Source organism: Nilaparvata lugens, chromosome 3 (genome assembly GCF_014356525.2).
Source record: "Nilaparvata lugens isolate BPH chromosome 3, ASM1435652v1, whole genome shotgun sequence".
NCBI classification, from domain to species: domain Eukaryota; kingdom Metazoa; phylum Arthropoda; class Insecta; order Hemiptera; family Delphacidae; genus Nilaparvata; species Nilaparvata lugens.
The window spans coordinates 9,514,700-9,542,450 of NC_052506.1; the positions used below are offsets into that span (position 1 = coordinate 9,514,700).

A 27,751-nucleotide genomic window follows, 5' to 3' on the forward strand; every position below is an offset into this window, starting at 1 on the left:
ACAACCCGTTCAGCATTCCGGCGTTCGAACACAAAATTGGTGTCGTAAATCTCGCGTCATTCGAGGCCATGGTGCACGTGCAACCCCCCCCCTACCCGCACACTCCACGACCACTATATTAGCGCACAATATTTTCCACCTGTCAACAAACCCTCTACTGACAAACCCAAACCATTCAACCACCCTCCGAATTAACTGAACAAATGGGGCGCACGTACTACAGATGTACTTTCACGTTCGCAAATAAACCGCCAGTCGAGCTACAGGTGACCCCTTTAATCATCACCATTGTTAACGGTAACTATCTCCAAGTTCCAAGTCGAACTTGAGTTTCAGATAAATTATCTCCTGCAGGAGGTAGAAGCTTTCATGAACCACATTTTGCAATACATGTTTATGTATCAAGTCATTTCTACAAGGCTCCTTGATAGATTTTTATAATTTCACCGGTTGTGTCTTCAGAAATAGAAGTTATCGTCCTACTAACAAACGTACTGATAATCCTATAAAAGGATATGTATCAATTTAAAAATACACTTGAAATTAAATGAAATGAAAAATATTTTATCATAGAGAAACAATAGCATATAAATAGATATTCCATGGTATAGGGCGTTTATGTCGCAACTTTTACTGTTATCTCAAGCCGATTACTCTTCATTATTGTCGAATTTTACTGTTTTGTTGGGGTGAGAGTGTATGAACGGCACAATATGAGAGACTACCAGTGTCACACAGCTTCACGGGAAAGAATTACATGAACTATCGGGTTGAGATAACAGTAAAAGTTGCGACATAAATGCCCTATACCATAGGATATCTACTCATACTATTGTTTCTCTATGATTTTATTCATCCAAAAAACATAACAATAACAGGAAAATCTGTTTCTTATCATCAGAACATAGAAACTTATATTAGTACTTTTATAGTTTTTTGATGCACAAGTGCGTGATCAATTTCAGCAATCGATTTACGAAAGAACAAAAAATTTGAAGAGTTATTTGGAAGCTTTAAAATATAAATTTTATGAAGCCAATTAATTCCAAATCTTTCGCAAAAAGAAATACTCTTGAAAACAGTTTCTCCAAAAATTTGAATTAGTGTTTGAAAAAAGTATATTTTTGAAAAATATCTTCTTACTTACACTCTTGAGATGTGATGTTTGAATATTCCAACAGCTGCATTCTTAAGGTGCGTACAGATATACGCGCCGCGAACATGAGCAATTAACTTTTAATCAGCTGATGTCAAGCTTTTTATATCTATATCTTATACCGTTTCTGTAAAAATACAGATATAGTCAGCTGATTAAAAGTGAATTGCTCATGTTAGCGGCGCGTATATCTATACGCACCTTTATAGATTACTGTATTGATTTTTTGTTGAGTTCTATCCAGTGGTACATAAATATTTTTGCATAAAGTACCATTATTATGAATATCCAATTGCCATTTTTAGCTAATATAGCTAATCTTATAGATTATCATGATTTATCAAGTCGAAACATTATAGTGTTTCATCTTCCGATACAAAATAATAACATTCTCCAAACTATAGTGGTCTACAAGGATTTATTTAAGGGATTTCTTTGATTCGTATCTGGATCCTATTTTACCACTATCCTATTACTCACATCCTATCTATAACTCCACAAATATAGTAACTTTCAATCCAGTCATTAACCTTAAAATGATGAAATATATGACCACGAGAAGTCTGGGGAAAATATTAAAGTATTGGGATCACTTATATCACAGTACCACAGTATCACAGACCAATGTTAAAGTTGAGGATCACTTCTTATTTTGAAGACACAACCGGCAATTCTATAAAAAATCTATCATGGAGCCTTGTAGAAATGGCTGAAAAATTATTCATAAACATATATGAATATTTTAGTAGTCTACAACCATCTTTTTACGGGATTTCTTTGATTCGTATTTAGATCCTATTTCACCGCTTTCATTTCATTTCATTTTTCATATCACTGACCACCTATGAAAGGGGTATAAGGATTTGTCAATTATAATCTAAGTCGTTAATCTTTGCATTCCATAATGCAAAAAGAATTCCTCATCCTCTCTATAAATTCACAAATTAATATAGAAACTTTCATCCAGTCATCAAGCTTAAAATGATGAAATGATGGAAATGTTAGCTCAATAACGAAATTCAAGGATGTCAAAGTAAATTCTCTAACTAGAATGGGGGAGCAGGTTATTCTCCAATGGATCTGCTTCAGATTTATATTAGAATTTCATTGAGGAAATGCGCCTCCTTGAATGAAGAGGCGACATCCTTTCATGATGTGCTCAAGATTTGCATGCAAGAGCGACTGCGCATAATATGTGCGCCGGGTTACTGGAAATGGGTGAGAGCGTTTTTCGCAAGAAAAGGAACGACTCGACATTAATAATCGGAACAGCGTCGTCCAACGAAGAATGTGAACGAGCAGTTGATGAATGACGGACGATTCGGTTTTTCTCAATTACAGCCGCTGGATTAGAATGCCGTATGTTCTAATGAATAACCGTCGCATGAACTCTAATGAAATCGCCTCGGGAATATTCATCTTTCATCCGCTGATCAATGAGACCCATTCCATGATTGATTTTTTTCAAAAGCTCCATCACCCAGTTACGCTGTTGTATGCATGCACTAGAATAACCATAATTATGTTCCACAGCCAACCAATCACCAATCATTAATCATCCTACGCATGCGATATTAACAGGCCCAAGTTTATGCGCCACTAGATGAATAATTATTTCGAACGCCTAAATGGAGAGCGGGTGGGAATTTTCAGTAAAATATCTAGGACTTTCTAAATATCATAGTATAAAACAGATTAGTCTGGTAACATTCGCTGAAATTTTAGTAGAAGTTTCATCAATACATTAAATAATATATTCTAAAAATGATTTCGAACGCCTAAATAAAGAGCGGGTGGAAAGTTTAAGTAAAGTATTTATTTATTTATTGATATACATATACATATAAAGGCTCACAGACAATACCATGAAGAGCCTTTTTTACACAATTAATAGATAACCATACTACATAATGAAGGAAACTTGAAAGATGAAAAATATTATGGAAAAATTATAGAAGAGAATAAGATAAAAAGTTTTCAAAGTCTTTCAAAATATCATAGTACATATTAAACAGACTAGTCTAGCATCTAGCAACATTCTCGAAGATTCGTGCTGAATTTTCATCAATACATCAAATAATAAAATATTGTAAATCATAAAACCACCAAAGGAAGATCATGAACTCTAATATGAATGAATAAATTTATTTGTTTCAAGCACACATGCTCATACAAAAGTTTTCTAATAAATCAATAATTTCAATACATTTCAACCATGGATTAGTGGAATCTTTAAAAGGCACCAGTGCAGCCAACTAACAAGCCAATCAACTAAAAAGCCCTTCAGGAATTGGATGCTGTACTGAAACCATTTTATTCACTTCAATTAAATTTCTACTAGCCGTATTGTGAAGGTGAGACCATACTAGTACTGAATTCCAGCATCTGACCACTATCATGTATGTTTAGTGAATTTTCAGAATTCAGAAGCTCAGTATTGGCGAATGTATGAAGTATCAATACGGGAATATAATGGGGAAGATTCATGCACTACCATTTCTTGTAATAAAAGAGGATGAAAATGTTCTAAATAAGAGAATAACAAGGTAATTAATGAATAAGGGTCAACTCACACTTACGCGACTCAGGTCGAGAAGCGACTCTAGTAGAGAGCATGTGTTTCCATATAGTGACACTCAGACCAGTCGATTCTAGTCTCCGCGACGTCACCATTTAAAAACACATGCTCTCGACTAGTGTCGAGTGTCTTCTTGACCTGAGTCGCGTAAGTGTGAGTTGAGCCTTAATGGCGAGTACCTACTAATGGTCATTGTCGTACTAAATATTTTGATTCATGAAATAAACTAATCTACCATCTCTAAACTAATCTATCTGACTCACAAAATATTTGTTTCCCAGCTATTAGTTAATAAGTATAATTAGATACATTTTAACTGACGAATACATTAGTTTTGAACTCTAGATTAGGTAGAAACAAGGAAATCGTGATAATTGTCACGTTATTCTTTATATAAAATAACGATTAGCCTCCTGCTTGGCATCAGTCGGTAAAGCATGAGATTTAATATAATAGGGCGTGGTTTTCTAATAGTATTCAGTCTTAAAAATTCTTGATAGGCCTAGATATGGGCTTCTCCAATAACTCTTGTAATTCAATAATAATAAATATATATATATAAATGATACTTATACTATAGAGATGAGGAATATAAAATAAATTGCACACCATGAAAATTTTACACATATATTACATAAAATAATGCAAAGATCAGTCGAGGCAAAAAATATATATAGAGCGATAAAAAATATAATATAAAAATAGAACAATATTTGAAATCAATAAAAATATCCCAGGCTAACTTTATATTCTAGATTTATGGCACGAATCATTACCATGTGCCTTTATCTTGAAATCATATGCATTCTTTGGCATGTAGTTGTGACATGTACTTGCTAATACTTGTCTGCTTGGATAATTCAATCATAAATATGTGCTCTAAGACCAGCTTGATAAATTAGCCACTAATAATCCAAATATATCTATATATTAAAATCTCTAGTATTTAGTAGATTTATTTGTATCGAATATATATTTTTATCTCAGGGTGTAAGATTCGGCACCTGACGGAATAGGTAGAGCCATTCATCTAGTGAATTAGAACTATGATAAATTATCGCAAATTGTATTGCAAAAATTAAATATTGTATGCATACGTTTGATAGCCTAGATTTCGTACTTCTTTGATTAAATAGAAATTTCTAAAAATATTGATCTATATATTTTTCTTTCAATTAAATACCTTTAATACTAATTTTTACTTGCGCAAGTATTAATCTTATTAATTTCTTAATTTATAATAACCCTTTCGGCGAGCTAGCTTTGATCATCAGATTATTTCGAAGCACTAGGGCGCCCATCACTAAATTCAAATTTAAATCACTCACGTGTCGAAAATCTTCTTGTAAGCCGCCGATGTCGATCCAACTCCATGCGGTCCGGGAATATGGTAGCCGGAATCGTCTCCTCCAGGGGTTTATAAATTTAATAAAAATGAAAAATGACTTCTGCTTCACAATAGCATCACGAAGTCTTTTAAGAAATTTAATAATTTACTTTAACTTTAATTTTTACAAAATTATTAATAAGGTACTTCGCTCTAAAATATTTGGGGTCCTCTTATGGTGGCATCTGGCTGGCGAGTGCTGGTTCTTCCTTCTCAAGTTTTACAGATCCTCTTTCCGACTTTCAAATTAGCATAAAATTTAAATATCTCAATCCTCCGCCATTAAATTCAAATAGATCTTACAAAAAATGCCAAAATATTGCTTAGATTATATGATTAATAATTTCTTTGCATTCGAGCCATATTGATAACATAGATTACACAAATTTTTACACGAAATCTACTACAATTATATAAATATATATAAATATTTTTGAATTGGCCTACAGTTGCCGCCTATTAACTGCCGTTTTACTATTGGTGCATGCAAATTTTATTAGGTATTCATGCGCCTGGTAACTCTTATTTCCTGAATACATTAAATTATTTTTATTTGGTTTTATATTTATGCTCTTTGCATGCTAGTTAATATTATATATATTAATATTAATTCCATGCTAACTAATAATTAGCCACGTGGACGGGTGTTTTCTCACATTGCACACCGTCTGATTGCAATAAAGCTCTGCCAAGGGGTTTTGGTCAGATTCTACGTTCTTCGGTTTGATCGATCTCTAGGTCACCGATCTGTGAATACATCTATCTAACCTCAATCTTCAAATATTTTATAAATAATATATTACTATTGAGAATATAAACTGAAAAAATGATTATAATAAATAATGCAATGCGATATAAATAAAGTATACTAGGTGCGCCGCCAAGCCATATCTGTACTCAAAGGGAGCCGTGGGTCAAAACAGTTTGGGAACCTCTGCTATAGATATTCTTTTTATAATGTTCCTTCCTTACAATTCGGTATTCTACAACTTTTTCATTCACATAACAAAAATTATAGTGAATAATTGTATCTAGCACAAATAGAAATTTGAGTGCATTTATATCGAAGGGATACAAATGAACTTGGCTTGAAATTTGAATTGGATTTATTCGCATCTCGTTCAGTATAAAACGACTCTGTCATCAATAGAAATAACATGGTGGACCTGAGAGGAGTTAAGTCAATACGACCCATCTTGAAATTTGCCGAATCGAAATGGATTTCGATTTGAGAGTGTGCGCCGTCGACGAACTGAAATCAATTGCAAGTCTCTATCAAATCAGTTGGCAGGCAAATGCCGCCGAATCGAGGGGAAGCCATTACAATAAGGAGCAGTGGAAACGTGCCCGGAATTAAAGTGACAATGAACAAACCTGATAAGGTCCCCGAAGAGACCTGGTCGCGCGTGACATTCCACAGGTCGATCAATGGCTGCCTCCCCTCCCCTCATCACCCATTCAACCCCCCCCCCAACACAAGGGTTAGCGGCTTACTTTTGTCTAACACACCGCAATGTTCAATTCAATTAACAAAAATTGTAAAACTCTCAACCGAAATTTTTATTTACATTTCTGATAAAATTTCCTGATAATGATAAGAAATTGCACGGAATAGCAAAACTATCATTAGAACTTATTCAATACTAGCAGGTAACCCGTGCTCCGCAAGGGTCCAATTAGAACTTGACAACCTGAGAACTTGGCAAGAATTATAGTTATATGAATGAGCCTTCAATTACATTTTAGTGGTCCACGATAGATAATTGATGCTGATAGGACAAATTAGTAGTAGATTGTGATTTAAATCACATTAATAATTGAAATAAGCCTTTAAGAAACCAGTACTAAAAATAGTTGGGAATTGATCACTGGATTCAGAGCAATAAAGATAAATAGTTCTCAAAGATTATTGACCGAGCGAAGTGAAGTCTAAGATTCAAGTCGACGGTATGACATTTCTTTTTATGTTTAAATGTTTACATGTTTGAATGTTTATATGTTTATATGTTGCGCATTTACGGCGAAACGCGGTAATAGATTTTCATGAAATTTGACAGGTATGCTCCTTTTTAAATTGCGCGTCGACGTAGGGCCTATATACAAGGTTTTTGGAAATTTTGCATTTCAAGGATAATAATATTATAAAAGGAAAAAGGAGCCTCCTTCTAACGCCAATATTAGAGTAGAAATCAGTATCAGACTAATTATCTATCATAAATCAGCTGTCGAGTGGATTATAAATTGCATGCCATGACGCATGCAATTCAATATCTCAATGTAACTTGGTAAAAAATCAGCAGCTGTGTAGACTATTAATTGCATTCCTCATTGCATCCAATTTTTAAGCACTATTAAATGAACTATTGATTGTGTACAATAACGCATGCAATTAATAACTAAAATAACATAGTATTGTCTCTCGAATTTTCTCTGCATTGAACTCGGGCTGTCCTGTTGCCAGTATGTCTTGAAGGAGATTAGCTTTTGATGTTAGCATTTTTGATACACCAACCCGAACAGCCATTAGCCGATATCTTCTCGCCGACACGACATAAAGACAGGATTTACTCTGATGAACAGTATAAGAGGAGGCTGCGGTTTATAACTGCGCGAGGTCTACTGTTCACAGAACTACTAGTAATAATTGAATGGTTATAACATGTAGGCCAATTGCCCGCTGGAAAAGAGTCGACATTCAAAAGAAATGATTAATTATATAAAAATAACATCGATTGAATAAACTAAGAATCCAAAATCTAGATGCTTCACTTTGAATCCCCCAGTCTGGAAAAAGCATATAAAATAATGGACTTTTTTGGTTGAATTTCTAATATCCTTTATTGTTTATCAAGTAACTCTATGAGAATAAATAAACATTTATTTATTTATTAAAATTCATTTTATCCTTAATGGTTATTACAAAGTTCAAAACTCAAAGTATAAAATAATTACTTGATAATTAGATACGGTAGGTATTATAATAAGTAATCATATAATATATAAGGAGGGTCCCTGCAAGGTAAAGAAACCTGTGCGCAGAGGCCGAGTGTTGAAAATTTTAATATAATTTTATATTTTTAGCAAAAAAAGATTCTTAGATTAAAGATAAACTAGAAGATTTCCATAGTATAACAATGTAAAACTTGAATACTTGATATAATAATGTGGTAGTAAGAAAGAAGATAATATGAAGTTGTGCAGAAGAAGAAAACTCTTGATATAATAACATGAAGATACAGTATGGGAATAGAAAAAGATAAGTGCAAGGTGAAATTGATGGGCGTATACATGTTACCGTATAACGTAGAATAAGAAGGTCAGATATTCCATAATGGTATTCTACTACTGAAAGCTGAACGAGCATTTGTATTAGTGATTATTATACATAATATTATCAAAGATCAAAGGAAGAGTACATCGACATTGTATATAGTTTAATATCATGTTGCGAAAATTTGATAGTGATTATTATACATAATATTATCAAAGATCAAAGGAAGAGTACATCGACATTGTATAAAGTTTAATATCATGTTGCGAAAATTTGATAATGTTCAACTGGCGACTACTAATCAACATAATGTTTATAAACTGGGCAATAGAAACAGAAATGTGGCGTTCCCAAGGAACGAGGCAGACGAAACGATCTTACTGACCCAGTAAGAGCCGGGCAGCCGGCTCCCAACAGCAGCCAACACATTTCATTTCAACAAAATAGTTTCACTAAATCTCACTTGGCTTTCCACAAACACTTCTTGGTATTTTGCCAAAATTTCTTCATCCTCGATTAATTATTTAGAATTATCGAGAGGAGATCGTATAAAGAATTAAAATCAATTGCATGACCAATCTGGAGGCATTAAATAGATGAGATACTAACCAACAAATAAATCGTAGTTTTTTTTAATAATGGTAATGTTAGGCTGAATTGTACACAAAAAATATTTGAGTCCGTGATTGTAGTTTATTCAAGTTTTGAGTATACTTCGTCGTCGTCGTCTTCCTACAAGGATTAGGCAATTTGCCTGTTCCGACTTCAAACTCACCATCACATCCATCTTTTACGGGGTCTGCCCACACTTCTCCTTCCAACCGGGTTATACAACATTACTGCCCTGGGAATCCTGTCGCTCTCCATCCTTTCAACATGCTCCCTCCAGTTTTGCCGATTTTCTTCAATCTTCTGCCATATGGAGATTATGTTGAGCTCGCTTCTTATATCAACATTATGAAGCCTATCTTCCCTTGTGCACCCTTTTACTGCTCTTAAAAACCTCATTTCGGCAGCCTGTAACCTACTCCATTCTTTCTTCCTAGGTATCCAAGATTCAGAGCCATATAAGAGCGTTGGAATAGCCATAACCTTATAGAATTTAAGTTTTGTCTCTCTCCTGGCTCTGTTTCTCAAAGTCCTATTTATTGTTCCACAAATGGATTGGAATCTATTCAATTTTACACTCAAGTCTTGGTCCATTTCATAGGTTATATCACAACCCAAATACTTGAAGTGTGATTTGAGTATACTTATTATTATTATTATTATTAAACGAAAATACAAATTATTATTATTATTATTATTATTAAAAATTCTATTGATAAAATGCTGTAATTCACCCCGAAGACTTCTGCTACTGCAAATATTGACAACCGGGTAAGAAGCTAGATGGAATTTCAGTTAGCATTCGAATAATTGCAATATCTCAGTAATTTCCATTTTGAGTATACTATTCAACTTAAACTACATGAATATTACCATAGAGAAACGATAGCATAAGTAGATATCCCATGGTATAGGGCGTTTATGTCGCAACTTTTACTGTTATCCCAAGCCGATAGTTCACACAGTTCTTTCCTATGCAGCTGTGTGACGCTGGTAGTCTCTCAAATTGTGCCGTTCATACACTATCACCCCAACAAAACAGTGAAAATTGACAATAATCGACAGTAATCGGCTTGAGATAATAGTAAAAGTTGCGACATAAATTATTCCCTATACATGGGATATCTACTTACGCTATTGTTTCTCTATGATATTACTTAATTCTATTATCCTATTCGCTCGTATTCTACATCTTTTCGCTCAATAGATGAGATACTAACCAACAAATCAATAATATTTATTGATAAATAGAAATGTAAGTCCGTAGTTCATAGTTCATTCAAATTTGAGTATGATATTCAACTTAAACTACATGAATATTTCTTTAATTAATTCTATTATATCCTATTAGCTCTCATTGTTTAACATAAAGGCAGTCAGGCAGTCATTGTAAGTTCAATGAATAAAGTACAATCAGATAGTAAGATGAATCAGAAAAGGACAGGAGTCGGCAATAACTTGAATAGACACTCAACCATATGAGTCAACTTATTTATCTCTTTTCTGTATAGGGCTACTTGTAATATAAATATAAAGAAAAAGAAAAATCTCAGTACCCTTTTAGAAATATTCTATCACAACATGTTTCCGACATTTATGCCATTTTTAAGTGATAATGAAACATATTGTGATAAATTATTTCTAAAAGGGTACTGAGATTTTTCTTTTTCTTTATATTTACATATGAGTCAACTCTGTACTAACTCGGGATTTCTGCAAGCTTTCCTTACAAGTTCAAACCTCTATTTCAATAATTCTACCCAATACAAGAATGTTCTTAGAAATAAAAATGTTCTAAATAAGAATGTTTTTCTTTGCAAATGACTGTAATAAAGAGAATGGACATTCACAGAATCACTGTCACATTTGATCATCAATAACTCTAAAAAAAAACAGCATTTGAAGAGAAGAGAATTAGAAGAAAATTATCCTGACCCATAAAGCTGTGTCGTAAAAACGTCACATCCACATTTCTTTGTGAGAGGAATTGCAAGAGAGTATGAGGCGAACAAAACCATTACAAAAAGAAATAAATAGAAATATTTAACAATTAAAGAGAAATCAAATTTAATGTTAGCGGGATTTGAGACTATTGAAAAGTCATTCCAGTTCATCTGTATTTCAATTGAATAAATTTATCAATTAAAGAGGAATCAAATGTTAGCAGGACTTGTAGTAACTATTCAGTAAAGTCATTTCCAGTTCATCTGTATTTCAAGTAAATAGAAATATTCATCAATTAAAGAGGAATCAAATGTTAGCAGGACTGTAGTAACTATTGTAAAGTCATTTCCAGTTCATCTGTATTTCAAGTAAATAGAAATATTTATCAATTAAAGAGGAATCAAATGTTAGTAGGACTTGTAGTAACTATTCAGTAAAGTCATTTCCAGTTCATCTGTATTTCAAGTAATTATGAATATTTATCAATTAAAGAGGAATCAAATGTTAGCAGGACTTGGGACTATTGAAAAGTCATTTCCAGTTCATCTGTATTTCAAGTCTTACGTCCACATCAATTTAGGAGCAATTGACTATGTGTGGGGTGGGGGTGGGGGTGGAAAAGGCACAAAATCAGTTAGCATCAAACGACTTGGCAAAGGCAGGCGATTTGAGAGCGGCGAAAAAAGTCAACGTATTATTACGACGGACAGTTGACTTGGACTGTTTCTAGCGGACGCAGACGCGGACGCGTAGTCAAAGTTTATTTTTTCGGAGAGAATCGCATGCGAAAAAAGAACAGACTCTAATTAGCGGAGAGAATTTTGAAGGCAGGCCAATCCAATCCTTCTGATTCAATTCATCTGGATGCCGGAGGCGGCACCTCCACCCCCCACGACCACCAACCAATCTTGAACAATATTTCACATTAGGTCACCGTCAACTACACACACTCCTTTGTTCATTACGCCACTCGTATGACCATAACAATAATCAGCCTGCTTTAACATTATTCGCGCTAATTGAAAATTAAAAATGTAATATCTCCAGGGAGATTGTGATTCTCGCTTTAATGAATCTCACACCAAATCTGTCGAGATTATACATTATAAATGTTTTTCCATTCTCTCAAATGAAACAATTCTACCATGCATTACGTGATTACTTTCTACAGACCGGGATATAATGTATGCGAGTGTAATATTCTAAAAAAAGCGAAAGACCATACACGTGTACTGTACATCACAGATCTATTCCTTTCAAATATGTCTACTCTCTCAATGAATTTCTAAATTCTAAATTCCTAGTTTATAAATATTTTGGACTCAAAATTGTACAAAAATCATGAAGTCTAAACATAACCAATTTTTGGACAATTTCTATCTAAATTTGGGAAAGCAAAAGTTTTAAGCTTTAAGTCTGTTGTTCCTTTCCCAATCATTTATAATTGAGAATGATATTGTATGTAACAATGTATAAATAAATAAATTAATGATGAATCCAGCCAAAAAGAATAATATGGAATGAATTAAAGTTATTGATTCCTTTCACAAAAACATATCACAGTAGCTTATTATGTTTTCCCCCTACGAGTCCAACGAACTATTCCTTCTACACGAAATTATTAAAATTACTAAGAGCTAGTCTGTGATCGAAAATACAGAATGACAATAATAAATTGATTATTGCATTATCAAATAAGGTACATAATAGTTGACCACAATATCAAACGATCACGAGAATCACATGTGAAACTTTATAGTTTTTACAGTGATAAAGTTATAGTGATAAGTGCTATCATACATTCTGAAGAATTTTTCTTGTGTGTGAAGATTTTTTATTAATTTCTTTGTAATTTGTATGACATTGGATAATTACTATATCACATCACCCCATAGTGCTGTATGTGACTAATTAATTTTCATACAGAATACTATATAATGTGATCAATTTATTTGATAATATTCACAATATGAATACTGAACTTTAAACAATTACTATAGTCATAGAGAAACAATAGCATAAGTAGATATCCCATGGTATAGGGCGTTTCTGTCGCAACTTTTACTGTTATCTCAAGCTGATAGTCCACGTAGTTCTTTCCCTTGAAGCTTTATGACGCTGGTAGTCTCTCATATTGTGCCGTTCATACACTCTTACCCGGTCAAAACAGTAAAAATCTACAATAATCGGCTTGAGATAACAGTAAAAGTTGCGACATAAACGCCCTATACCATGGGATATCTACTTACGATATTGTTTCTCTATGCTATAGTTCTATTAAACATTTTTATCAATTCTATATTAATTTATACAATAAGTACAATATTGAAATTATAGGGAGAGGAAAAATAAGGTAACCTTGTGCTATTCCTTTCCCAAATTTAGATAACACATAGTCCGAAAAAGGTTAAGTCTTGCAGTTCTCTAATTCACAAAATTTTCTGTCCTCAAGTATTTTCACAAAGTAGATTATCAAATTTAGATGCTTTAAAACATAGAAGAAATATTTCACATTATCATAACTAAAATAGAAAATATTCACATGTTAAAAATATAATTTTGAGGAATTACCGAAAAACAAACTCAATTCTAAAAGCACAGCTTTCATTGTAATTAATAAAATAGTAATTGACCAAGAGAAGTGAGGTTTAAGATTCAAGGTTAAGTGAGAAGTAAGATTCAAGTCGACGGTATGGCATTTATCTTAATGTTTAAATGTTTGAATGTTTAAATGTTCATATGTTGCGCATTTACGGCGAAACGCGGTAATAGATTTTCATGAAATTTGACAGGTATGTAACTTTTTTAATTGCACTTCGACGTATATACAAGGTTTTTGGAAATTTTGAATTTCAAGGATAATTTAAAAGGAAAAAGGAGCCTCCTTCATAGGCCAATATTAGAGTAAAAATCAGACTATAGAATTATTCATCATAAATCAGCTGACAAGTGATTACACAGATGTGTGGAGAAGCCAGTCTATTGCTGTATTTCCATAAAGTCTATAGTTTCAATCAGGTACTTGTGGATGAGAATACTGCGTGAGGTCTACTGTTCACAGAACTACTAGTAAGTAGGTGGTGATGAGATTTAGAGTAAAATGATTGCCCTTGATTATCCTACAAGTTCAAGATCGTAATGAAAAAATATCAATTTTCATCTCACAAGATAACTGGAATTTTGAAAGAAACTGGAAAGAAAATTCCGAAAATATCTCGCCATAAAAAACTGTCAAGGCTTATCCGAAAAGCTGGCTGAGAAGAGCTTTGTTCGTGCGTGGAAAATTGAAGGTGGTCCAGCCTGAGGCTCCTCACTGGCTCAAGATATTTTTGCTTTGGCAGCCCTGTCTTGATTAAAGACACATTCCCGCCCCGGCCTTCACACCGACAGGTTTCCGCTGGAAACATTCTATCTTTTTCTCCTTTTCTTTCAGCAAACAGGAGACATTTGCAGACAAATGTCTGCGTTTATGTCAAAAATGAGAGACGAGTTGAACAGGAAAAGAATTGAATAAATTCTAATAGGATTCAATAATTTGATTGTATGGGAGCAGATATTGTGGTTTATCTCCATAATAAAAAGGAAACGACATTTATATTGTATATACGGATATACAGGGTGTCCCAAGAAAGGTGTAACAGCCGAAGACCATGGATTCTACATTGAATTTGCAACAAAAAAAGTCCAGTAAAATTTTCTCATATCGACCTTAGTTTTCGAGACATTTTTGAATGGATTCTACATTGAATTTGCAACAAAAAATGTCCAGTAAAATTTTCTCATATCGACCTTAGTTTTCGAGATATTTCGATATTTTTGAATGGATTCTACATTGAATTTGCAACAAAAAATGTCCAGTAAAATTTTCTTTTATCGACCTTAGTTTTCGAGATATTTCGATATTTTTGAATGGATTCTACATTGAATTTGCAACGAAAAATGTACAGTAAAATTTTCTCATATCGACCTTAGTTTTCGAGATATTTCGATATTTTTGAATGGATTCTACATTGAATTTGAAACAAAAATGTCCAGTAAAATTTTCTCATATCGACCTTAGTTTTCGAGATATTTCGATATTTTTGAATGGATTCTACATTGAATTTGAAACAAAAATGTCCAGTAAAATTTTCTCATATCGACCTTAGTTTTCGAGATATTTCGATATTTTTGAATGGATTCTACATTGAATTTGCAACGAAAAATGTCCAGTAAAATTTTCTCATATCGACCTTAGTTTTCGAGATATTTAAATATTTTTGGATGGATTCTACATTGAATTTGCAACAATAAATGCCCAGTATAATTTTCTTATATCGACCTTAGTTTTCGAGATATATAGATATTTCGATATTTTCGAAAAACGTCAATAACTAGAAAACTATCAGTCAAAATCTGATTGCAAGGACATGGTTGGAAAGGGGAATAAATTTCCAAAAAGATGCATATAATGTGTTCCTTTGTTTGACGTTTTTGAACTTTTTATGAGCGTTCAAAGTTGAAAAAAGTACATTCGTCGAGTTCAAAGCCAAGTTTCAAACAGTTTGAACACTCATTAAAAGTTCAAAAACGTCAAACAAAGGAACAAATTATATGAATATTATTGGAAATTTCTTCCACTTTCCAACCATGTCCTTGCAATTAGATTTTGACTGATAGTTTTCTAGTTATTGACGTTTTTCAAACATATCGAAATATCTTGAAAACTAAGGTCGATATGAGAAAATCGATTAACGTTTTTCCAAAAATATCGAAAAATCGAATTATCTCCAAAAATAAGGTCGATAAAAGAGAATTTTACTGGACATTTTTTGTTGCAAATTCAATGTAGAGTCTATGGTCTTCGGCTGTTACACCTTCCGTGGGACACCCTGTACAAGTGGTAATGACAATATCAGTGTATTTAGTGACAATATCGTCAAATAGGATTGGTTTTAGTGAGTCTTCCATTATTGCTTTCACAGATCGTTGGATTGAATATCATGAACGAATAAGGCTTATTGGAAAGATTTTAAGAAATGATTCTATGCAATACAGTATTATTTTCAAATGACTGAAATAAAGACTACGATTGTTCATTAGTGATAAATATAGAGTGAATCATATAAGATCGAAAAATGAGAGAAATAATAATATAATATTCGTATGGCTTTTATTGGTGGGGAGTTCCTGACGGGAGTTCCACCTCGCCTGAATATATTATTTAAGCCGTCAATGGGCCTTACAACTGTCATACGTCAGCCAGGACCGACAAGTCAATTTGTCAATCTGATAACACGGGAGTGACTTGTTCACAAACTTTTGGTTATATATGAATAATATATTATTATAAAAATGATAATAGCCAGAGAGGAATATGGATGAAATGAACATGGAGGGTGTTCCAAATTATCTTTTTTTATAGGCAAAACATTGACAATAATAGGCAAAATGATAATAGCCAGAGATAAATATGGATGAAATGATCATCTAGGGTGTTCCAAATTCTCTTTTTCTATAGGCAAAACATTGACAATAATAGGCAGAATAATAATAGCCAGAGATAAATATGGATGAAATAAACATGTAGGGCGTTAGAAATTCTCTTTTTCTATAGGCAAAACATTGACAATAATATGCAAAATGATAATAGCCAGAGATAAATATGGATGGAATGAGCATGTAGGGTGTTCCAAATTCTCTTTTTCTATAGGCAAAACATTGACACCCTCCAGTATTCAAATGAATACAGTAAAAATGCCTCCATCAGCTCTCGGGCTGCCGTCAGTTGTGTGTAACTTATTTTAATGAGTTACAAAAACTTCTGACAAGCTATTATTAATTCGAAAATAACAGCTAACAATTTCACCAAATAGTCTAATACAGAGAACGAGCTAATGGTACACTTTCCTGATTAATTACGATGATGATGAAATGAATTTTTGATATTGAGAGACTGATTTCTCCAGCGAAAGAAAAGCTAGATTTCTAAAGGGACGCCCTTAATTTTTCGATGATTCAGACATACTTTTGATTCAATTCAATTCAATGCTGGAATTATAACAAGACAAAATACAATTCCAGGTTACCTCTATAAATTCCCCACAATTCCTGGCGTTACAAGATCGTAGCTGTTTACCTATGAAATTAAAAATGTTCTATTGATCGACTGATTAAACTTCAATTGTCTATTTTACTAGACCATATTTAAAGGACTCCCATCTACTTACAGTTACATTTACATTACATTTATTAGATTACATTTATTACATTACATTTATTACATTCCTTAATCACAACATCAAATAAATGATTGGGAGAGAATCAACAGGATAAACCCAAAACTGTTCCTCTCCCTAATTTTGATAAAAATAGTCCAAATGAGGTTATGAAAACACATTTATAAAGATCACAAAAATTTACAGTCCAAATCAACATTATACTAAAAATTAGTTCCAGCGATATACTTCCTGGAAGTTGTTTAGTTTGTGTTTAAAAACAAAAATATTTTTGATGCTAACCGAATTTGTCATTCTTATAAAACAAGAGGTAAAAATGCAGGATTATTCCAGTTTCCTATTCATAGACTGACTCCCCTCAAAAAGGGACCGTTTTATTCAGGACTCAAGTGTTTTAATTGTATTCCAGAGGATATCAGGCTGTGTAGCAACTACAAATTATTTGTATCAAAGATAACTGGGACACTTGTAGAGGCTTGTCCTTATACCAATGAGGAGAGACTTAGAGCATTTATATGACTCCGTTATTAAAATGACATGTTGTATGCCACTTGAGTACTGCTCAGAATTTGTGGCTTCACACAACAAAAATAAAAATAATAGTAATTTTAACTTTCATTGGGTGCAACCTTTAGCTAAATAACTGCATTATCCATTTATGTTTTAAAGAGTAAGACTAATTTTGGATACGTTCAAACTTTGAGCAAGTACAGGCAAAGAAAGTGGATAAAAATTGATAAACCACAACCCACTTCAATATTGAGTGGATGTGCTCATGCAACGATGATTATTCAAATCATATACTAATAAGTTCAACAAACGTAAACAGTTTCAGTATTCGCCAGCAACAATATTCCACCAGCCTACATTATTCATGTACATTGGTCCCTTCCACTGCATCTGTATATGTTTGCATATGTGGAACGAAATCGCAACATGCTTCCAGCCTCCCAGTTTTGTACAGTTTACAAAAGTAACTTCTGATAGGAAATTCAAATCAGGCAGCCAGGCTCACTGTTGCCAACCAACAACAAGAAAAACCAGTCTGCTTGCACAAGAAACATTGATCGAACCTTCTTTTTTGTCTTCGATTTGACTGACGTACGTTTACCACCGAAAATTATCTCTGCGTATTTTAGCCGGAATTTGCTTGGTGTTGGTACAGACTACAGGAAATCAATTCACAGATATGTACGATTTGTAATTCAAATCCTTGCCCCTCATCCTTGAGATGAAGGTGGTGAGATAAAAATGAAATGTAATAATTAATATCATTTTACAACTTATAAGAAAAGACATACCAGTTCAACTAATCGTTTGGTAATAAAGTATTGCCTATGTAAGGGTATTTCTCATTATTATCATAATACTGTATATTGTACATAAACAAATAAATTGTCTTTATTATGGTATGTATACTTATAAATTTAATGTTTTACTGTAGTACTACTGTATTTACTGTTATGCTTTACAATATACATCAACTTTGTAAAGTGTTGAAGAGAATAAATTTGATTTGATTTGTATTAAAAGTGTTCTACCAATATTTCCAATTTCAATCAAGCTTTTTTTAACTGGTACTTTCCATCTGTAAAGTTCGCGTACATTAGTAGAAAGTATTAAATAATGATCTAGTAATAATGCAACTAAGAGAACTAAGCTTACATTATTAGGTGGAGTGAATAGTACAATGGACATTCTATAAATAAATCAGAATAGCATAAGGTTACCTTATTTTTCCTCTCCTTATCATTTTGATAATGTACTTATTGTATAAATCAATAAAGAATAAATGGAGAAAAAATCTATAGCTTAGTTAACTTAACCAGTACATTTATCAAAGAGAAATTCTCATAATATTTTATCATAATTTTAGAAAAATTATTCAAAAGTATAATGAAAAATAGAACTAGGCATATTGAATTTACTGAGTTCAGTTGGATAAATTTAAATAGTTAGGTTTAAAGTTAGAATAAATCTTTTTCAAAATATAGACTATAGGTATTATGGCACAGACTATAGGTATTTTTCTTGATCCGCCTATTTTTCAAATGTGCGTACAGATATACGCGCCGCGAACATGAGCAATTCACTTTAATCAGCTGACTATATCTGTATTTTTACAGAAACAGTAAGATACAGATATAAAAAGCTTGGCATCAGCTGATTAAAAGTGAATTGCTCATGTTCGTGGCGCGTATATCTGTACGCATCTTAATAAAGAATTTTTTCATTTAATTTAATTTTCATTTCACAGACTATATATCTTTTTTATAGGAATTATGATTTCATTTACTTTCTTTCCCATCCTTCCATTCTTCCCATATTCCTTTCATTTACGCAATCTTTCTTTCAATTCATTCTTATTTCAATTGATAGCAGAGTTTATCCAAAATTCTGGATGATGAACCGATATCCCTATATTTTCCAATTGATAGCAGAGTTAAAATAGCAGATGGGTATCCAATATTTTTGATGATGAACCGATATCCCAATCTTCCCTAACAAAGTTCAGTGCACCATTTTTCGCGCGTATGTTTTTGTTTGAGAAACGGTCGATAATAGACTAATAATTGATGCCAAAATAAACATCCGATTCTATTAGCGGCTAATGTAGAGTCGAGTCCCATCGCTCTAAAAGCAAGCGAAAAATCAGTGATGGACGAATCTCGCAACTAAATTGAATTAGACAAATAGAGAATTCTGCAGTGTGCTGGCTGCAGCAACTCACTTGGGATTGATCGAAATAGCAAATTCGTTCTTCTGCACAGGTCCTGAGCTATTTCAACAACACAAAAAGATAACGTGCAGCAAACGAGAGAGAAAGGCAACCATTATACATTAAACTGGCTGGAAGATTTCGCAGATTAAGAGAGAAAGAGATGGAGAAGAGATTTCGGCTGAAAGAGGGCGAAAGAGATAGTTGAAAAACGTCTGGTCTGGAGCAGAGTGGATTAAAGCCTGTTGTTTCAATACAAGGAGAGACTGTGCTCCAGTTCACCCACTCAAATCCATTTTCATTTTATATAAGTAATATTCGTTTCGTACTCTCTCACCCAAATCATTTTCAGGAAATCGCTTACGCCGAGTTCATATGTCCATCCTTCGCATTTCTCCTGTCAAAAGTTTATCATTCAACCTGCAGCTTGTTACTCTTGTGCCAACGCCAACAATAAAGTACTCCGAATAATGCCATTCTAAGATCTGACATGTTTAGACAGCTTTTGAACAATATAAATTTTAATTTATTAGATGGTAAATCAACATCAACTAAGTCGTTTTTCGTTGATCAAGGGGATAATCACTTTAGTCCACCTAAGGAATAAAAAAATAGAATTGAAAAACATGGCGGTTGAGAATAATCAAGAACCAATAATCAATCAAGGAATGATAGAGGTAGAAGAACAAATGATCAAGATCTTCAAACTTCATATGATGTGAATCCAGTGATAATAATTTTTATTTACTAGTAGTTATGTGAACAGTAGACCTCACGCAGTATTCTCATCCACAAGTACCTGATTGAAACTATAGACCTTATGGAAATACAGCAATAGACTGGCTTCTCCACACATCTGTGTAATCACTTGTCAGCTGATTTATGATGAATAATTCTATAGTCTGATTTTTACTATAATATTGGCGTATGAAGGAGGCTCCTTTTTCCTCTTATATTATCCTTGAAATGTAAAATTTCCAAAAACCTTGTATATACATCGAAGCGCAATTAAAAAAGGAACATACCTGTAAAATTTCATGAAAATCTATTACCGCGTTTCGCCGTACATGCTCAACATATTAACATTTAAACATTTATACATTTAAAGATTAAGAGAAATGCAAAACCGTCGACTAGAATCTTAGACCTCACTTCGCTCGGTCAATAAATAATTGAATAAATATCATTTAGTGGATACCGCATTATGGTGGGTTTTTTGACAATAATGTTTTGTTGAAAGAAACTGAGAGTTTGAGACGAAATATCACATTTTATCCCTTCCAATAAAACATTACAGATTTCAGAAACAGTTGACCGAAATTTCAAGTTCAAACCTTTTCATGCGATCAAATTTTCAATAATTTTTAGTTTAATAATCACGCAAAAATAGAAAAAATTACGTGTCGCTTTTATAAGATACAATCAATCTTTATCATCTTCATTTAGAATTCGTCATGATTCAAGATTCATTTCGAGATCAAATTTATAAAAATGAGGTCAAATTTGAGAATTTTGATAAAGTTTTAATATGGTGAAAATAGAAAGCTTTCAATAAAATATACCTGAACTGAAAGTATTGTTTGGCTTTGAAGAGGTGAACATAAAGAAAGTTTTTTCAAGATTGAAAGTAGGACTACTTCAGAATGAAGATTCTTTTGTCGAGATTGTTTATTCAAACCAATGAATGAGAAAATATTCAACAGCACGAAACCAATTCAAGTGTTGAGGAAACAAATCTGTCGAAATTCAATCAAATTCCCATTAAGCAAATTGTTTTTCAGATAAGCTAAATTCACTCGATGCTTCCCACTTCATGTTACTGCAGCGAAGAAATTTACTTATAAAACTTTTCCAATTACATCAATAGTTAGTCAATAGGTATTACGAAGAATAGCAATTAACAGAAATAAATTAATTATGTAACACTCAATTAAGTGAGGAAATGAATACATTCGGACGTGTTTACGCATGCGTTGATGACTGAATTGAACCTGTACTACCGCAACGTTTGCGGATAAGACGTTGAACTACTAAACAACATAAATTTGAAAGTTTATTCAGGAGTAAAATATATTATTGTGACACAAACAACGGTGAACAAAAAGTTAAAATACTTTCACTTTTTACAAAGCGCTGAAATTCTTATGAAGTGTCGAAAATAGAAAACACAAGAGGGAAAAAAATGTTTAATACACTCCTTGAATAAATTGTTCAAATTTCACTGAGTTAATTTCTAACCAACTCTTCCGAACTAATACCCCTGGAAAATATTTTGAGTTTCAATTTTCAAATAGTTCAAATTCCACTGAGTTAGTTTCTAATCAACTCTTCCGAACTAAAGTGCTCCCTGAAAAATGTTTTGAGTTTCTTTTCTGATATGATAGTTAAGTATTGAGACAAGTCATCATCTGGGGATTGCTTAAAGCTAAGTTCTAGCCTTTAAACTAAGCTGGATTTTGTTCTATCATTAAAAATCATAGAACAAAATCATATTCACACGACAGTTATGAGATCTAAAGGAAAAAATGTTCAATTAATTGCCTCCTCATCTACGTCATTTAAACAAAAGTAGCAAATAAAACAAAACAAAAGTAGTTGAACTGAAAACATAGATGGCCAATATAAATTTTTTTAATTGTTAAATTTGTGTATGTATTGTGAATACATCGTAAAATTAAATCATAATTCAATTATTTGACCCTGAAGACTTTAAAAATCATCTGAATGCGTTGTATTCATCCACCACATACAAGTTTTAGTCAACGATATCTTTATATACATACTAACTATATATACTATAGTTAATAAATATAGCTCGTTGGTTGTAGTACGTACTTATATTATATTATAGTCACTGGTTCTATTCCAACTCCAAAACTGGGCCATAAAGAAGTGAAAAAAGTATCAAAAAGATCAAATAATGTAGTACTCAATTACGAGTGTATTTTTGCCATTACACGATGCAAACTTGTTGAATGAACGCGTTCATAAAATGTTCAGGATCAAGAAGAGAAAAACATGTTCAATTTGCTGCAGCATTTTACCAGAGATATCTTTCCTTCTCTACAGTACACTTCTCTATTCTCTGATTTTACGTTCAGACTTGTCAACAGAAAGTAAGATTTTCGCAAAAGATAACACAACTGGACCGCTTTAAGAGAAGTTATCGCTCCTATTCAATTGATAGATGCAATGAAGATAATGAAACATTGATTCAAGACTTCCTTATAATGTATGAACATTGAAATACATTGTTGAGTAATGAACTTCAAATGAGAAATAACGAGTAGCTACGAAATTAAACGAAATAATTAATATTGAATGAAAAAGACTAAGAAATTGTCAAAAAACCACAGGTTTATCAGAGATTGACAATGGTGTAATAACCGAAACCGGTCTTTCTAATTATCAATAAATCAGTGGTTTTTTGACAATTTCTTAGTCTTTTTCATTCAATATGAATTAATTACCACAATATCAACTTCTCAACTACACAAAAAGCGAAATAATTAACTTGATTAGTTGCCCTACTAATAATTTCAGAACATTTCCCTTAAATTAGCTTGAGAAAGTGAGGCTTCTAATCCATTAAACCCAAAAGATGTATCCAAAGATAATTGACCGAACGTAGTGAGGTCTATGTTTCAACTCGATCTCCTTTCATCTTTCTGTATGTAACGCGATTACAGCCAAACGCGTAGATCGAATTCGATGAGATTTGGCAGGAATATTCCTTCTTCAACTGCGCGTCGATGTAAACACAAGATTTTTAAAATTTTGCATTTAAAGGATAATATGAAAATAAAAGGAATTCCTCCATACTCTGATATCACTATCATCTACTTTGAGGATTAATCAGACTATAGAATTATTCATAATGAATCAGCTGACAAGTGGATTATTCATTGCATGAATTACATACATGTCTGGCCATGTCTATTTCTATAAGGTAGGGTTTCAATATTTTTTATGATGCGTGCCCATCAGTATCAATATTCTCACATTTGAAAAACAAATTTAATAGGTGATTGAAAATAAAATGAAAAATGATAAAATGAACTGAATAATGCCGAAGAAATTATAATATTATTGAGTGAGAAAAATTAATTTTAAAATAGTTGGGAAATATTTTTATTAGGTGGAAAGATTATCACGAAACTGGATAAATAATCATATGGGATACAAATTCAAACATGAACTGGGTTTATTAACATGAGTGAATTTTTGATCTAGAAGAAAAAATAACAATTTTTAAGAGTAAATATATGAATTAACTGTGAATATTGTAATTCAAGTGAATCAACTAGAACATCAGATACTTGTGGATGAGAAAACTGCGTGAGGTCTCTACTGTTCACAGAACTACTAGTTATTTGTAATACGAACGAATAATCTTGCATTTTTCGAAAATCTTCAACAATGTATATTATAGACATCGATTTAAAACATGGATGGTTTCAGCACCATCATTTTGTACTCACGACAATCCTTTAGACGGGAAATGTGATCTCAAGGGTGACCAAAATTATTCACATTAATGACGGCAGAAGACAACGAACGGATATCCAAGTCACAAAAACACATGTCTTTCTATCACTGATACACTAGACATTTAAATTCACCACTATAATCATATACAGTCCATCCAAAGCAATTTGAGATACTTGGACTTGTACACGACGAGTGACATTTTGCACAACGTAGAAGGCTGAAATCACGAACAAGGTCAACTGGATTGAGTTTGTAAATCAATCTTCGAAACACAAATAACGAATTTGAAACTGTGATTCTGTAGAAAAGAATCTCTAAATTATTATTGATCTCTAACAACGACGATCGGTAACGACAAAATGAAAATTTGATCTGACTAGATTTATAATCTAGTAGACTAAATATTTGAACGCTTCAAACGACGATAGTAGCGTTGTAGATAACACAATTGAACGGAATTCAATTATTAATCTGAGTGAAACTCGGAACTCAGAGAATAGCACAGATGAATGGCAATTAGCACAATAAAAAACTAAATTTCTCAAATACTTCAAACTAGAAAAGGCTATTTCAAGCAACCATAATGGTAACCAATTTGAAGAGAATTTCTAAAGAAATCACATATCTAACAACTAACCACAGTAAATTTTTCGAAACTATCTAACATTTCAACGACGGAATCTATTTTTATCAGCACTTCAGTAAACAGCACAGAGAGTGTATTTAAAAACAAATTAATATTTTTGAAACTTAGGAGGTTCAGCTTCTAGGACATTTCCGTTAATCAGCACTTGAGTAAGTATCACAAAAAAATTATCAACTGACATAATTCATTTGTTGGAACTGTAAAGCCCCTAGAACAAAGTAATTACTTATAATCGGCACTTGAGTTGAAGAAAATATAAGGTACATTTGTTGAAACTTTTCAGGCCCTACAACAATTATTTCCGTCAATCAGCACAAATTTATCAACTAACCGAACTCATTTGTTCAAACTTTTAAGCTCACAACCAATGTAATTGTTTAAGTCGGCACTTGAGTTGTAGTAAATACATTTGTTGTAACTTTTCAGCTCCTAGATAGATGAGTTCGAAGTGATTTTCAAGAAAACAACTAACCACTGTCAAATTTTGAACCTTTCCAAAAAGCTCCAACAACCATGTAATTTGTAATGATCGACACTTGAGTTGTGGAAAATTCATTTGAGGTAACTTTTCAGCTCCTAGAACGATGAGTTCGAAGTGATTTTCAAGAGAACAACTGACCACTGTAAATTTTTGAACCTTTCAAAAAAGCTGCAACAACCATGTAATTTGTAATGATCGACACTTGAGTTGTGGAAAATTCATTTGAGGTAACTTTTCAGCTCCTAGATAGATGAGTTCGAAGTGATTTTCAAGTGAACAACTAACCACTGTAAATTTTTGAACCTTTCCAAAAAGCTCCTACAACAATGTAATTTATAATGATCGACACTTGAGTTGAAGAAAATACATTTGTTGTAACTTTTCAGCTTCTATAACGATGAGTTCAAAGTGATAAAAAAAAGCAACTAACCACTGTCAAATTTTGAACCTTTCCAAAAAGCTCTAACAATGATCGACACGTGAGTTGAAGAAAATACATTTTAGTTGAAGCTTTTCAGCTCCTGGATTTTCAAGAGAAATAAATCACTAATCACTGTAAATATGTTGAAACTTTCCAAAGAACGACGAAAGAAATTTTCAAAAGAAATCACAGAACATCTGACCACTGTAAATTTGTTGAAACTTTTTAGCTCCTAGATTTTCAAGAGAAATAAATCATTAACCACTGTAAATATGTTGAAACTTTCCAAAGAACGACGATAGTGATTTTGAAGAGAAATCACAGTACAACTGACCACTGTAAATTTGTTGAAACTTTTCAGCTCCTGGATTTTCAAGAGAAAATCATTAACATTATCCTCTAACCACTGTAAATATGTTGAAACTTGCCAAAGAACGACGAAAGTGATTTTCAAGAGAAATCACAGAGCATCAGCTGACCACTGTAAATTTGTTGAAACTTTCCAAAGAACGTCGAAATTTGTGTTAATGAGCACTTGAATAAATATGAAGCAGTGGTGTGGCCAGTACCTGTCTAGGTCTGGGATGCGGAGGCGGCGCAGCGGCAGCGGCAGCAGCAGCCACAAACGTCCGGATGGTGGCGAGAGGCGGTGGAGGCGGCGGAGCCAGCACCGGGTGCAGGTGGTGGTGCAGAGGATGATGATGATGTGGAGGCGGCGGAGCCAGGGGTAGGGCGACCATTTTGTGTAGGGCCATCCCCCAGGGCAGGAGCCACGGAGCACCGGGATGTTGCATCACTAGTCACTAATGATGACCGTTAGCCATCACAACCGACAGACGACTGACACACAACAGGTCTGGTCGAGCACGTGTTCACAACACCCCCCCACCAGCGGCGCGCAGGTCACGTGACACCCCCACTCCTGGCAACAGCTGAGCGCGGTCATCAGCTGATACACGGAGGCACAGTCTGGCAGCGAGGAGAAGAGAGGATAGACGTGACGCTGTGCTGTCCTGTGCTCTGTACGCGGCCGCGTCTCGCTATCAACTGACTGCCGACGTCTAGAGCGCCCGCGCAAAACCCCGCCAACACTCCCGGCCCAACCACCCCATCACTATTTGCCACCCCACCTGCTGCCACCACCGTCTCACAGCCGCAACAAGCATCACGAAATATATTTGAAAAAATTATACTTGATAACAGATATAATAATGATAATATATTCTTGATAAGGATCTAAAACAAAAGTATCGATCATTAAAATTTAGTTGTACACCTATCTCGATTTATGTTATGCTGTATTACTTCAAAATAAATTACCTATCAATTTCGTCACAATATCTTTTTTTAATTCAATACCATACATCCTAATTGATAATAATTGACCGAGCGAAGTGAGGTCTAAGATGCAAGTCGACGGTTTTGCAATTCTCTTTATGTTTATATGTTTTTATGTTTATATTTATGTTCCGCATTTACGGCGAAACGCGGAAATAGATTTTCATGAAATTTGACAGGTATGTTCCATTTTGAATTGCGCGTCAACGTTGTCACGTTATTCTTTATATTTAAATAACGATTAGCCTCCTGCTTGGCATCAGTCGGTAGAGCATGAAAATTTGATATAATTATATAATTAGGTCGTGGTTTTTTAATAGGATTCAGTCTCATAAAAATCTTTCTAGGCCTAGGTATGGGCTTCCCCTATAACTCTTGTAATTCATTAAAAATAAATATATATAAATATGATACTTATACTATAGTGTTGAGGAATAAAAATAAATTGCACACCATAAACATTTTGATACATATATTAAACAATAATGCAAA

At 33.3% G+C, this 27,751-nt stretch overlaps 1 protein-coding gene across 3 annotated transcripts in view; it reads right to left on the reverse strand.

Moving 5' to 3' along the window:
* The window catches only part of LOC111053226 (uncharacterized protein C18B11.02c), a 658,598-nt gene extending 631,632 nt beyond the window's left edge, over window positions 1-26,966 (reverse strand). For 2 of the 3 annotated variants that reach the window (XM_039425336.1, XM_039425337.1), the window contains exon 1: window positions 26,491-26,964. In XM_039425336.1, coding sequence (XP_039281270.1) covers window positions 26,491-26,715 — 225 coding nt within the window. In that variant the 5' untranslated portion in view covers window positions 26,716-26,964. Of the gene's footprint in view, window positions 1-26,490 lie in introns of all 3 variants that reach the window. The other variant, XM_039425338.1, reaches the window with a different exon arrangement.
* Window positions 26,967-27,751: the final 785 nt, after the last annotated feature.